Source organism: Protomyctophum parallelum, assembly GCF_964188405.1.
Source record: "Protomyctophum parallelum genome assembly, chromosome: 2".
Taxonomy (NCBI): Eukaryota; Metazoa; Chordata; class Actinopteri; order Myctophiformes; family Myctophidae; genus Protomyctophum; species Protomyctophum parallelum.
Genome location: NC_139699.1, coordinates 61,787,583 through 61,803,576, shown reverse-complemented (window position 1 = coordinate 61,803,576; position 15,994 = coordinate 61,787,583). Strand labels below are relative to the sequence as shown.

Genomic DNA, 15,994 nt, shown 5'->3' with positions numbered 1-15,994 from the left:
ACTCCACCACCACTGTTTTGTTTTTGTTTTAGATTGTGTTATATTTCATATATCATATAGATAAATGTACACGTTTTACAGTCCAAGCTGTGGTCCATCTCCCCGGGGGGCAAACAAACAGAGGCCCTTTGGCTCTGCAGTCCTCTTGTCTCCTTTTAAATTCCTCCCTCTCTCCATTCCTCCATCGTTTCGTCTGTCCGTCCGCCTCTTTGTCGTCCATCAGCTCCATGTGGCCCGAGGTAGGGACGGAACGCTTCCTTCTGTCTCTCTTTCCCAGAATCCCCCATTCCCTCCTTTAATCCCCTCTAGTCCCTCCTTGTCATCTTTGGTAGAGTGTCTGACACTTTGGTGTGTCGGGGCGGGGGGAGGGGGATGAAGGAGGAGAGGAAAGGATGACTGTGTGTGTGCTTGCGTGCGTGCGTGCGTGCGCGTGTGCGTGTGTGTGCGTGTGTGCGTGTGTGCGTGTGTGTGTGGGGGGGGGGGGGGGGGGGTGGCTTGGGGGTTGAGGGGATGTGAGGGCTTGACGTGACAAAAGAAGAAGAGCTAAGGTCATGAAATACTATGTTGACCTAAAGCTAGAGTGTTAGCTGGAATAAACAGTCACACGTCAGGAAGTGACAAGAAAGAAAGCAGAGCTGAGACACACATAGAGGCTATCCAAGCAATTACAGATAGCATGGATAGACAATGATAAATGGAACTATAGATAATATGACAGACAGACAGACAGACAGACAGACAGACAGACAGACAGACAGACAGACAGACAGACAGACAGACAGACAGACAGACAGACAGACAGACAGACAGACAGACAGACGGAAGCGAGGAAAGGTACAGAGGGGGAGGACAGGGACAAATGAGAAGGAACAGAGCGTGCGGTGGGGCAGTGTCTCTGTGGAGGCATACAGGTGGCGCTGTTGTTGCAGCTGCTCATCATCTGTACAGCAGCAGCAGGACACAGCAGAGGGCAAAGGTCAGCCAGCTGGCCAATGGGAGAGGGTGCAGTGACGCCGATCCACCAGTCGCAACTGCAGAGATAAGAAATGAGGAAACGAGAGCAACAAAGTGTCACATTCATTTTTTTTTTCATTCATTTGAAAAGTGTGTTTTGTCATCAGTGCCCTGCACACCCTAGGTGGGGGTTGGCAAAAGACACTTTCTGTGTGGAGTTTGCATGTTCTCCCCGTGTCCCCTATAGGATAGGTACCCATACAAAAAACATGCAGTAATCCTGGTCCGTATAAACTGCCTCTGCCTATAGCCAGCCGGGGCGTCTGATGGAGGGGAAAGGAACTGGTTCTGGCTGTCAATAACGTGTTCCTTCCAACGCGCTACGTCTAACCGGGGAAACACCCCCGTCGTCAGGTGAAAACAAGTGGTTTGGACTCCTCATGTGGAAGCATGAGGTCAGTCCGTTGCTCTCCCCAGGTTGGCAGAGGGAGTGTAGCGCCTGCAGGATTACATTAGACGATTGACACTGGGTGAAAAAAAATGGGTTACAACAATCGTGGGATACATATATATATTTTTTTAAGAGTGTTCCTCGGAGGCACATGTCTGGCAGGCTGCATTGCGTGCCCAGGGCTGTGTGTCAATGGTCAGGTGCAGCCGTCAGGCCACGAGGAAGCTGCATTTAATAGGACATAGTTTGTACGAGAGATTGTGCACGTTTGCGGCAGCCATGACTGTGGGCAGAAGAGAAAATGCCTTTGGAGGTGTGCTGTATGGAGGCTCTGCTAAATGCGATTCCAAACAGTATGGAGTATCATAAACCTGCTCTGCATTGTTTAGACCAGAGGCCCTTTCATTTGTGATTGGACGGAATACGATCAAGACTTTTGTCTTTTTTTTTGTCAAACAGGCCCCATCCCACAAACTTTGGAAGCCAATCAAAATGTAATGTGAAAAGTGACAGTGATTATTACATGAATTCCGGAGATAATGGGTAATTTATTGTATGTATGTATTTAGAAGTAAATTAGCCTCGGTACCAGGCTTTCATTTTTGTTGGTGCAAAAATTGAAAGCCTGGAGGAACGCATTGGCCGCTCTGGTCTAAAAGTGGGAGTCAACCCTTCCGAGTGGGCGTCGCTCCAAATGATGTGACGTAGCGCTGCACTAGGGGGGAGAGGAGGGGCCGGGGGTGACGGACAGATCGATGAGATCCAATCAGGGTGCGTGCAAATCTGAGCCGCGACCCGCCCCTCTAGACCAGAAACCTAACACGTTAGCTCAGGCTAGGCGGAAATGAACAGGGCCTAAAGTATATGGGGAGCTGCGTCGTGACCCAAGGGATCCAAGAGAGACGTTTGATTGTACATATCATAACTGTAATGACAACGCGACGCGGCTGAAGTCTTCTCATTCCCAACTCACTGGGCCTCTCCAATATTCAACCGAGTCATCCTGAAGGGTCAATAATCCCCTCTATAACTGCTGTCATGCTGAGTCATCCTGATGGGATAATGTTCTATGCTTTATAACTGCATAAGCTGCAGTCCACACAGCTGAATCTGCTAGCAAGCAACTCAACATGTTCGTATTTTGTCACCCCCCCCCCCTCGAGGGAGAGAAGTCAACCTAGCAGTATGGATGGTGAAAGAAAGAGAGAAAGAAAGCGTAGAGGGGAGAGAGACAGTGAAGCAGGAGACAAAGAAGAGAGAGAGAGAGAGAGAGAGAGAGAGAGAGAGAGAGAGGAGCTCCTCTGTGGACAATCTTGTTGATGGCAGCTTTAGGCGTTTTGTCTGCAGTTTCAGTAGATGTCATCACCGTGTTGACAAACTGCACGTCCGGCATGTGTTTCCATATACGAAACAGCTGGTTGGCAGACACAGCCTCTGCGTGCGTGCGTGCGTGCGTGCGTGCGTGCGTGCGTGCACATATCAGTGGTTATAAGCCAGCATTCTATTCTGATCTGAATCTCTCCTCACACTGTGTGTATAAATACAGTAGAGGCGGTTCCTCTTTGCCAGTAATGTTTTCTGTGTAGTGTTACTCAAATTGTGTATTGCTCGTCTTTGAATAAGTCTATGGGTATATGTGATACAAAAAAATGGCCTTGCCTTTGCCGTTGACTATTCAACCACAGGCGGGCTGACATGCCTGTCCTCGGCTATGGATAACTTCAGGCAACAACAAAATGCCTTGCATGTGAGATAATCATTCTCTCTCCAGTGGTTCTGGGGAACCTCACGGTGCTTCGAGGGGCTTCCAAGTGGACCATTACAGGTGAGAGTTATGGGGTCCACGAATGAAATCCATGAGAACCACAACTATACTCTATATAACAGGGGTGTGTGTGGACTGATAGGCCAACTGGAGGTTGGTTACAGAGGGAAGCCATAGGATGTCCAGGCAAAAATTTATCATTTGGTTGATGTTCAAGTTCCTGGCAGAATGAGGTCATTCATGGCGCAGTGGCACTTCTGCTTGTCCGGATTGGTCAGCTATACTTTATCAGCCCTTGTGGTTGTCGCTTATCAAACTAACCCTGGTCCAGTGTGTTAGCCCATTCTGACCGGGCACCCATTTTGGTGTCAGCATCATGTTATGCTTTAACTATTGAAAAATAGCAGATCTACAAGCTCATATCGCGCCACCGAGTGGCGCGATACGAGCTTGTAGGTCTGCTATTTTTGAAAAAAATCGAAAGAACGACTGACATTTTTAGAATCTGATCTCAGGTCAGAATGGGTTAATCAGACCAGTGTGTGTCCAGTGGAAAACTCGTATGAATCTGATCTCAGGTCAGAATGTGTTAGAGAGTTCTCACTTATTTATAACTGATCTCAAATGAGTTCCAACAGCACGGCAGTGGAAAGTTTTGTGCGTGTGCATGCAGCAAAGGCTTTCCTGGCAGGGACGTTAGTGTGAAGTGAGAACTCTCCAACGCACTGGACCAGGGCTATATTATCTATCAACCCAAGGTTCACATGTAGCTAGCACCTTCTCTGTCCTATAGCAACCATTCTTCTCACCCAGGACATGAATAAATCAAGGCATGTTTAGGGTATAGGCTACTGTATACCAACAATATTTTATTGTAAAATGTTGAGATAATAGATAATGGAACTATCGAAGACCATTTCATTTTCTATGTTAAAATGACACTCATGCACACATAAGCAAGCACACATGTCATACACATGAGCAGCCTGATCACTAAAAGGCTATATATCTCCTAAGGGGGCTTTTCCTTCAGGCTAGCGGATAAGATATTTTAGCCTGGTTAATAAACCAGACTAATATCGCACGGACCGCGGGATATTAGTCTGGGGAGGCTCAGCTTGGATTTCATTTCCAGGGGGGCGGGTTGAAACATTTTCTCTTTGACGCAATTGGTCAGAGCTACTGTCAGTCAAAGGTCTCAAGCATTGAAAGTCACTGTACCAAAGCCCGCCCATATTGCATGCCGTGTCCCGATTGGCCGCCCCCATTTCTCTGGTGTAGGAAATGGGCGTACAATTGAGCCTCTCCAGACCGTAATCCGCCGGCAGGCAATTTACTTTTTGCCAACGGCTGATTTGGTCTGGTTTATTAACCAGGCTAAAGATATTTGGCTTCAGTGTCCCGCAGAGGAAACTCAGGTTATAGAAACCAGGACACGCACGCACGCACGCACGCACGCACGCACGCACGCACGCACGCACGCACGCACGCACGCACGCACGCACGCAGGCACAGAGCGAGAGTGAATACATGCACAAAGAACACAGCTGCACTACATAAAATCAACAGCACATTACACATGCAAGCTGAGAACACAATGAAGAGCAGGCCTGGGATTCTAGATCAATAAATATGAATTTATATTTAGAGATCCAACCACCAGGCATGAAATCAATATTCATAAAACAACGGACGGACAGACAGAGAGTCCTAAGAAATTAAGTGCTGCGTATCAAAATTGGCTTCTTGGCAATTGGCATCTCTCTCTCTCTCTCTCTCTCTCTCTCTCTCTCCCCGTCTCTCTCTCTCTCTGTCTCTTTCTCTCTCTCTCTCTCTCTCTCTCTCTCTCTCTCTCTCTCTCTCTCTCTCTCTCTCTCTCTCTCTCTCTCTCTCTCTCTCTCTCTCTCTCTCCCCCTCTCTCTCTCTCTCTCTGTCTCTCTCTCTCTCTCTCTCTGTCTGTCTCTCTTTCTCTCTCTCTCACTCAAGGGCATCTGAAGGAGCAGGGAAGCAGACTTCAATAATTGGGAGTGGAGCAGCATCTATACATTAAACATGTCTCTATACCCTGTCAAATTGAGATGGAAACAACAGATGACTCTGGACATATGCATTACACGCACACACGCACAGACAGACGCACGGACGGACGCACGCACACACGGACGCACACAAGCACGGATGCACACGTGCGCACACGCGCGCGCACACACACACGCACGCACGGATGCGCGTGCGCACACACACACACACACACACACACACACACGGAGAGAGAGAGCCAGGTTTCAGTCATTTGATTTATGTGCGTGCAGTTGAACCAAACATGTCAGAAGCAATCATCCTTCATTTGAGCAGAGCCACGCACTCTGTGTGTGTGTGTGCGTGCGTGTGTGCGTGCGTGCGTGTGTGTGTGTGTGCGTGCGTGCGTGCGACAGGTATGATGTATCAGTAGTGTGATGGTGCCAGGCCCGCTGCTCTCTCTGCATCCTGTAAGACGCAGGGAGCAGCAAAGCCTCATGGGAGACGAGAATGTGCTGGCAGCCACATGCAAGAGCTCTGGCACAGGAACATAGGTTCACACACACACACACACACACACACACACACGCACGCACGCACACACACACACACACACACACACACACACACACACACGCACGCACGCACGCACACACACACACACACACACAAACACAGGTAAACTTACAATGACATTTACCCTCAAACACACGTATCTCTGGCACTCAGATATACACATATGTAACTTTTTCTTGTGTGTGTGTGTGTGTGTGTGTACTGTGTGCACACACGCACGCACGCACACACAGCCAGGGTTCCTGATCAAAGGACGAGGGCTTGCTTTGTACTTTGTAAAATTCCAACTCTCCGTGTCACAATACAGTGTCTGCATAAATTCTTCTCTTTAATTAGCTGAAAAACAAGTGTCATGTAACACGCTAATTCATGTTTCACATAGTGGTATAACACACTAATACATGATCACATTATAACATATACTCATTGAATTGACTCTCCACTATAGACCTTTCAAGCTAGCACTTTTCCCAGTGAGAGTCCAGTGCTGAACGGATAAAATGCCAGATGTATCCGCGGGCAGCAGACAGGCAGGCATGCAGGAGAAGTTGCTATGCTTGTCTCTGGCAGTTTGTAAATGGACCATGAGTCCAGAGTAGGGCCACCATATATTTTGATTCCTTTTTTTTGGTAATAAGTTGGGCAAAATAAGCTCCGGTTTCAGCCCAAACCTTGTTGGCCAAATAGTCACCTTGTTGACTATACTGTAAGTTGTAGGCTACTGTATTATGCTCAACAGCATTGTTTAAAAAAAATAGCGTCAAATACACAGTCCCGCCACCCTGTCATGGCGACGACAGGCCCGAAAGAGAATAGAGGGTATTATTATGCACGTGACATCATCAATAAAGCATTGAGACGCTCGTCTCCGTTGACTTTCTTCGTCTCCAAACGCCTTTCCACGGTGGTATGCAAACTATGCATACAGGAAGCTTAGCGGTTGGCCCACCTGGACGGCCCCTTGTCAATCTCAGCCTGATAACCCATTCTGAACGGGCACCCATTTTGGTGTTGGCATCATGTTATGCTTTAGCTATTGAAAAATAGCAGATCTACAAGCTCATAGCGCGCCACCGAGTGGCGCGCTACGAGCTTGTAGGTCTGCTATTTTTGAAAAATCGAAGAACGACTGACATTTTTTAGAATCTGATCTCAGGTCAGAATGGGTCAATCAGACCAATGTGTGTCGAGTGGAAACCTCGTATGAATCTGATCTCAGGTCAGAATGGGATAATGATCCATCTGCCTGTGCTGTGTGGTGGTCCTGTGCAGCCCCGCAGGACACACACACACAGAGAAGCTCTGCTCTTCCTGTTTACACCTTCATCTATTATTCACTCCATCCGCCAGCATTCCCAGTGCACCTTTGCACGCACGCACGCACGCACGCACAAATGCACGGACAAATGCACGCACAAATGCACGGACAAATGCACGCACAAATGCACGGACAAATGCACGCGCAAATGCACGCACTCACATATGTTTGTATACTGTATTAGGCTACTATACACGTGTGAGGACATCTGCGTGTTTGAATGCATGCCTTTACAAAGCATTATTTGGCCATTTTGTGTCTGAAGCCTATATAAAAGCCTAGCCTGGTGAAACCGCTCCCCCTGCTGGACAACATTTTAACTCAGAGGACCAGGGAGAGTCTGGTCTCTCTCGGGCAGAGACGACGATGTACTCCGATCCAAATCGGACCGGAGCGATATGCGGCCGTATGTGGACTCAACGTGAGACTGGTGACGTAATGAAGCTGTGTTAGGTTATAATAAAGCCCACAATAGCCAAAGAAATCACAACTTTGAGCGTCGTATAGGCCTACTGTATCTGCTATTTTCAGTGAACGACCCCTAACCCCTAAACCTAAATATCTGGTCCTTGTACAAGTATTGTAAAACAAGTGCATTGCGTGCACGCACGCACGCACGCACGCACGCACGCACGCACGCACGCACGCACGCACGCACGCACGCACGCACGCACGCACACACACACACACACACACACACACACACACCCCTTCCTGTCACCTCACATCATGGTTTAGACTTTAGAGAGTTAAAGGTGGCTTTTTAATAATTCATGTTTCTCATTGTGTTGTTTTCTCGTCTCTAATGTTTTCCTTGCCATCAGCTTTGCTTGCTTGCTGGATCACTGGATAAAATACAGACAGTAAGAATAACATTCTATGAATGAGTCACTAGGCTGAAATATAAGTCTTATTATTATAGTTTTGAAATGTATTTGTTGTAAACTATAATAACAGCTGGCTGTAAGTGAGCTGCAGGTGCAAGAGTCTTAACCCATTTAGACCTGACGTTGAAATAATTAAAAAAAAGTCTTCTGAAAGAATATATGTTCAAAGATTTGTGCCGCATTTTCACGATTTTTCAAAAATAGCAGACCTACAAGCTCGTAGCGCGCCACTCGGTGGCGCGCTATGAGCTTGTAGATCTGCTATTTTTCAATAGTTAAAACACCAAAAGGGGTTCCCATACAGAATGGGTTAACCCATTTAGACCTGCGGACGATTCAACAAAATAATGCTTTCAAAGATTTTCCTAGAAGCTTTGTCATTGGTCAATTTGCCTGTCTGCTTCCTGATTGGTTAGTCATTGCGACCGTTTTCTTTTCTTCCGACCAATGACAACGCTTCTAGGAACATCTTTGAATGCAGATTGCCTATAGGTGTGTCACAGAGACTACATTTTTTCTGTCTGAAAAAATAAAAATAAAATCATTAAAACGTTGACATATTATTGCTTATAGCAGCTTTAATGTGTCATTATCCAATGTCATGAACTAATATGTTAATAGGATGTTATTAGATTGTCATTGCGCACATTGGCCCGTCAAATTGGGATTGGATTACATTATTGTTTCAGCGCTCTCAGGTGGTGCAGACACAGTGCTAAAGTATAGCTGCCCACCACCGCGGAGTCTGGGGGTTCCAATGCGGCTTTTTGCGAGCGTCTATACGAGCACAATTGTCCCGTGTCCGGGGGAGCGAAGCCGGGCGAGGAGGGTGACGTGACACACTCCTACAGGGGTGGGGTGGGGGCTCCTCACTGGCAGCTATAGGATACAATATAATGAAAACACACAGAAATATGTGTGGTGGAATCAATTGGCATAACCACTAAATTGTGGAGAAAACGGGGTAAAAATAAATCGTAAAACATTTAAAAAGGATTACATTGCATCATAATATATGGACGCATGGTCAGTTGTTTAATACACAATCACTATTATTAGTCCAAATTAATTCACATAAACTGTGTGTGTGTGTGTGTGTGTGTGTGTGTGTGTGTGTGTGTGTGTGTGTGTGTGTGTGTGTGTGTGTGTGTGTGTGTGTGTGTGTGCGTGCGTGCGTGCGTGCGTGCGTGCGTGCGTGCGTGCGTGCGTGCGTGCGTGCGTGCGTCACATGTCCATGTGTTACCTGCGCTGGTGGCCATGTCTCCAGGCCTGCATTTCCCCCTGGTGATTGACACGTCATCAATGGCGATGTCACCCTCAAAGCTGGGACCCCGTATTCCCTCAAACACAATCTGGACGAAGAGAGAGAGAGAGAGAGAGAGGGGAATTAAAGAAAGTATAGAGTGAAATGATTTATCTAACTGACATGTAGAGTTAGCAATAGAAACATTTAACAACACATTTTCCACACATTAATAACAAGGTAGCGCGTCATGAGAAGCAGACTTGATCCCTCTGAAACAGATGGCAATGATGTAATGACTTGGGAGTGAGAATGCATTGTGAGTCCACTCTTTGGTTCATACAAACTGTCTGCTGTATAGAGTGAACGAGTGCACTCTGTCCTTAAATAACTGAAGGACCAACATGGTCAACAGCAACAAAAACAACGCAACCAACTGGAAGCTCTATCTCCCAACAGACTCCTATGTTTCAGCTACCAGCCAGCCCATCTGCTTCTGACTCACTGGTGTGGTGAATCGACATGCCCAAAAAACACATCGCACACAGCTAAACAAAAACCACCCATATCCCGCGTGCGTGCGCACGTGAGTGCGTGCGTGTGTGTGTGCACAATGGAATGAATGAATTAATTAATAAAAGATAGTTTGACTATGGAGATACAACTATAAGGTGTCTGCCCGATAGCAATCATTATGGGAAGTGGGAACTGCCAATTATCACAGACACTGAACAAAATGTAGAAAGTAAAGTATACCTAGTATACAGTAGTATATAGCTCTATTTAATGGACACTACTGAGGCTTCCTAATATAAATACAAGCTTCCAAATATGCATACAAGCAGTTTACATTTTGTAATCAAGCTGTGGAATATAATCAGCAGGCTAGTAGGGAATGTCTCTGCCAGACTGTGGTGGAATGTAATGGTCACTTCTCTACTGTCCTCATAATCAACACCTGGTGTACTACTGTAGCTGTAACATCTGAAAGGTACGGGCAACACATTCATGTTTTTGTAGCTTGAACATGGCATTTGAAACAAGAATTCCGGTTAAACTTTGACAGACCGATTAATGAATCTAATAAACTAATAAATCAATAATAATATGCCATGCCTAGAAAAGTACATTTTCCTTGTACGGAATATGGTCACGGTGCAGACAATGGGGAGATAAATTATACACACACCTGAGCTATGCATGCAAACCAGGGTACAACTGTGAGTCTTCATTAAACTGAATTAAAGTGAAACAAAAGCAGCAGATTGTTGTATAATTAGGGACTACCGGGAAAATAATTGGGAAATGGAAGCCAAGAAAACAACAGTGGGGACACTGGCGCACGCGCACACGCACACGCACACGCACACGCACACGCACACGCACACACACACACACACACACACACACACACACAGGAGAATAAACTCCTACACACAGCTAGGAAACACTGAAAGCAAGCTTTTCCAGAATACAATACTCTGGTGTATGAAAACACTGGTCAATTCACAATAGTCTGCGACTATCCCTTAAAACAATAGGGTTAAGTGGTTTATTCATTCGTTTTTTTTCCTTCTTAGAAAAGTGTCAAAAGAGTCAAAAGATAATCAATATACGTATTTAAGTGCAGTGCTCAAGTAAAAAGTACTTTGTTACGATCCAACCACTGCGGTTCACAAGACAGAGACATGGCGTGGGTATAAAGTGCCGTGGGCGGCGAGAAAGGATTGTATGAGGAAGAAAGATGGCAGATGTAATGTGGAAAAGAACAAATGGAGTGAGAAACAGAGAAGTTTAAAGAGAGACAATTGGCCCACGGGGTGCATGACACAAGAATGTAGGAGAGAGAGAGAGAAGATGAGGAGAATGAAGGAGTAATATAAAGTAGGTTTATCAGCATGTCGCCTTCTGCCTGCTGCTATCAAACATGCAAAAGACTGTATTCTTCTTTATTCTCGTGTGTGTATGTCATGCACTCCTGATTAACGGGGCACCAGTGGAGAAGCAGTAATTTAGTCGATTAGTGGTTTATCTGGTAAGTTATGACATTGAGGGGGCAGAAAACTGCCTGGTGATGGTTCATGTGACTCGTTTGTCACTGAAAAGCCTATTATACTCCGATGCACCCCGTAAACTTCCGGTTGAGGCCTTTGTACACTATTACCCAATATAAGTCTATTATGTAGAAGAGCCGCCGTTGGACTGGCCCCATGACGTGAACGGAGTTGTCATAACTTACTGTCTTACTCTGAGTCTGGTGTACCAGTTTAAACCCGTTTCATGTGGTCCAATTTAGAGGTTTAGAAGAGGTTGTGTGTATGTGTCTTATTACTTCCAGTATTATCTCTCATCTTGAGATAACAGAACAACACATTAGACGGGTTACAAAAGATTACGGCAGATGGCGTCATTCCTGTTTTGAGGACGCTTATTCTGTTATTCTACTGCTCTGCCACCAAAATGTGGGAATGCCCTGACACCGTCCATTAAAGGATTGTGTAACACCGGTTTGAGGTTTCTTTGTTTTAGCTTGTTTTTGTGTGTATTCAAATTTTGCATTGGAAATTCCAAATTAACCGAATCTGACCTGTCGAGGAGTGTTGTTAACCCATTCTGACCTGAGATCAGATTCATACCAGGTTTCCACTGGACAACACACTGGTCTGATTAACCCATTCTGACCTGAGATCAGATTCTAAAAATGTCAGTCGTTCTTCGATTTTTTCAAAAATAGCAGACCTACAAGCTCGTATCGCGCCACTCGGTGGCGCGCTATGAGCTTGTAGATCTGCTATTTTTCAATAGCTAAAAGCATAACATGATGCCAACACCAGAATGGGTTAAACAATCATTCTGTGAAGAAGTCTATAGTTTTCTTACCCCACAACTGCATTTTGTGTTAATCTTAGAAATATGACAATATGTATGATGAATTGATAGTAGCATAATTATGCTGGTATGTTTTGTAACACATCTTGTCAGCGAAACAGAGAGATGGAGACAGTTGTGTATATGTAGTTGTGTATAGTCTATACTCTGGACGTGTGCTATATTGAACTTGCATTTCACAGAAATATGAAGTGTGAAGTGACTGTCCAGAAAGATAATGAGACAGCCTAACATAATTGTAAGAGTGAGCTAATAATAACACAATGTGTGTGTGTGTGTGTGTGTGTGTGTGTGTGTGCGTGCGTGCGTGCGTGCATCATGGGTGCGTGCGTGCATGCGTTCGTGTGGTGAGGGGCAAAAAAATGAGTGTGGGTTACGCAACTGACAGACCTTTCCTGGAAATATTTAACACCAAATTAAATATACTTTTTTATGTTTACAGGAGTTAGGTGTGTGTCAGATTGATTTCCAACACATGCTCCCAACCAGTGGTGGACAGTTAAGCCTAAGTAGCCTATACATTTTATGGACATTTTATCTGTACTTTACATTTGGACAGGTACAGTATATGACTTTCACTCCACTATACATTTCAAAGACAGATATTTTACTTTTCACACCACTTCTATTTCTCGGAAGGGACAAGAACATTATGCAGATGCTAGTTGTATTGATCAACGTGCTGCTAGACAGAGCATATGGCCATGATAGCAGTTATCTTGACACCTCTTTGAGGACAATGATGATGACGACTACGACAAGGACAGCAATGGTGATGGTAACGCGGGAGGTGATGAGCCAAGGTCAATGTCCATCCATGCTGGCAATGTCACAGCCACTTAATACTCTTAATTGAATTAAAGTAGAAATAAGATGCATTTTAAAACGGTTTTAAATATTTAATATCATATTGTCTATGTCCCTCAAACTTATTTCCAATGGTTTGAGCCTCAATCACCACTCTGATACAACCAGTCCTTGTCATTTCTTTCTGGACAGTTTTAGCTGTAATACCACAATGTCCTGAGGTGGTGGGGGGCGCTAATATGCAACTTATTTAATATTTGAGTCATTATAATACTGACGCTAGATAAAACCAGGCTTGTTTCCATTCCATGCCAGCTTGGAAAATAAACAATGGTGGACATTGTAAACAAAGTGGAAATGCAAATTTGGAACTGAAGACTGAAGAGGAGGAGGAATTATACAAAGTAGGGTGATACTGATGACATCACGCATACGTATATGACCAAATCAGTTGAGCTGTTCCTGAGAGCAGTTTCCATAAAAGCCTCTAAATGATGTGAAAGCCAGATTGTTCAAAATTGCGTATTTGTGGGAATAGAAAACACATACAGTAGGGGAGCCCAAAAAACAAAAAAAAATTGAATTAGGCCGTGCTGCGACCCAAGAAAAAGTGCCTATAAAATTATTTTCGTTCCCACGTCTTTGGCACTACTAATTCAATGCATTTTTCCATAGACAATACCCTTCTGGACTTTGGGTTAAAAGTTCTCTGCATAATATCCTCCAGTATTTTGTCACAAGCCAGATATGAATATAAAAGTGTATAACAAAAAAAAACCAAAATTGTTTTTGCTTAGAAAATGGGTTCTATTTTTGGCAACACACAATCTTTCTCAAATATAAATAAATATGTTCGACTATAAAGACACTTGTGTTCATGTTTTTAATTTATTAAAAAATGACATAGTAGTTGTTGACCGATTAAAAACATGTCTTTGGCAGCTGGCAAGTGTGCACGAGACAAATGACACAAAGCACCCTGCCCTCAATTAATGTCATGCAGTCTCCTCTACGCTGTCATAATGTACGACAAATGGGAGGATGAATATTTAAAATGCTTTGTGTGGGAGCGAAGCTTCATTAAAGATACAGTACAGTAAGTACACACGTGAGCACACACACACACAAACGTGAGTATGAGTATACTGTACATACACACACAAGCATGCATGCAAGTGCGCTCACACAGTGTGAATGGATTCCATCCGGGGTGGAATGGAAAGGACACGACTTTCCCTAGTGGCTGCGTGTGTGTGTGTGTGTGTGTGTGTGTGTGTGTGTGTGTGTGTGTGTGTGTGCGTGCGTGCGTGCGTACGTGCGTGTGGGGGGGTGGGGGGGGGGGGTGTGTGAGTGCTTCAGAGACATTTCTGACAGAGACCATCATCATCTGCAACAGGACCAGCTCCCACCAGGACCTGTGAGCCATGTGGAAGGTGAGAAAGGTTTCACTCATCCAGCATTCTATGCTGGACAGGTCAACAACAGGTCTAGAGAGCATACAGGGGTCAACTGGAGGACAACTATAGGACAAGGGGTGCAAGAAGACCAAACACATTGTATTAAGGGCATTTTATCAGGTATTTGACCAATCTGGGAACTAAATCGTTACCAAGAAATGTCTTCACCAATGTGTTTCTAAACGTGTCTAATAACATGTACTAAAAGTTTGAAATTCAACTCCTGTGGGAAATTGAGTTATTAGCATAATATGTGACCATACCCATAACATAAAGAAAAGAAAGTCCAAATTTCATAATTCTTTCAGTAGCATGTGACATAATGAAACTAGGGGGTTTTCATGATTCTGAATCCATTCCAAGCATTAGTTTTGCACAAAAAAACACTCCTTGGGAGGAAAACAGCCATAGCCGTCATCACAAACGTGATGAGGTCAGCACATTTGGTCAAGTGGATATGGCCTAATTTAGCCCAAGGAGTGTTTTTTTGTGCAAAACTAATGCTTGGAATGGATTCAGAATCATGAAAAACCCCTAGTTTCATATGTCACATGCTACTTAAAGAATTATGAAATTTTGACTTTTTGGCCTTATATAGGATGTTATGGGTATGGTCACATATTATGCTAATAACTCAATTTCCCACAGGAGTTGAATTTCAAACTTTTAGTACACATTTAGAAACACATTGGTGAAGACATTTCTTGGTAACGATTTAGTTCACAGATTTTCATAGATTTCTCTTACTATTGCAAGCTGAGATGCTCTCTCCTCCACTCTTATACCCATCCCAGCAGGCTACTGTAGTGGGCGGTGGTTAGATGAGACCTGGGGTTCAATTTTAGAAGTAACTTTACTAGTTAATTTTCACTCCTCTGTGACTCGGAGATGGCATTGTGCCATGGGGTGCAGCAACGAGTGAAAGACGAGTTGCCTCGTTTTGGCACAGGCGGGGTCGTGGAGAGAAGAACGAGCTCCCGCGTTCTTGGCATACATTCGGTTATGGTATACTCCACCAGTAAAGTTTGCTCCCCAAAACGAAATGTCATCTGGCCACAAAACACTGGAAGACAGACGCTCTGCCCACCACAGATCACAGTGGTGGTGGCAATTAGCTCAGGCCAAAGCAGTGTTCACAGCCAGCACTGCTAGAACCCATGGTTTTAATACCTGGATACCAGTTCTGAGACCCGCCAACCCAAACCTCTGAATGAGCCAGCTGAACCGAACACATTTGGCCTGCGCAGGTGTAGTATGCATAGGCTTTAGCTAACGGTGCTGTGTTCTGTGTGACGCATTCGATCAGTTAGCATTGTCTTTAGTTATACTTAACCCATTCTGACCTGAGATCAGATTCATACGAGGTTTCCACTGGACACACACTGGTCTGATTAACCCATTCTGACCTGAGATCAGATTCTAAAAATGTCAGTCGTTCTTCGATTTAAAAAAAAATAGCAGACCTACAAGCTCGTATCGCGCCACTCGGTGGCGCGATATGAGCTTGTAGATCTGCTATTTTTCAATAGCTAAAGCATGACATGATGCTGACACCAAAATGGGTGCCCGTTCAGAATGGGTTAACACAGCCAGGCCAGTAAATGGTAAATGGTGCATTTACTGTATAT

The 15,994-nt window shown here is 44.8% G+C and overlaps 1 protein-coding gene across 1 annotated transcript in view; it reads right to left on the bottom strand.

Moving 5' to 3' along the window:
- Positions 1-635: 635 nt before the first annotated feature.
- Positions 636-15,994, bottom strand: part of LOC310855263 (MAM domain-containing glycosylphosphatidylinositol anchor protein 1-like) — a gene marked incomplete at its 5' end in the record, with an annotated part of 242,772 nt that continues 227,413 nt past the window's right edge. Inside the window, 3 exons of the mRNA XM_083760203.1 lie at positions 636-700; positions 789-1,031; positions 9,214-9,322. Coding sequence (XP_083616329.1) covers positions 937-1,031; positions 9,214-9,322 — 204 coding nt within the window. The 3' untranslated portion in view covers positions 636-700; positions 789-936. The remainder of the gene's footprint in view (positions 701-788; positions 1,032-9,213; positions 9,323-15,994) is intronic.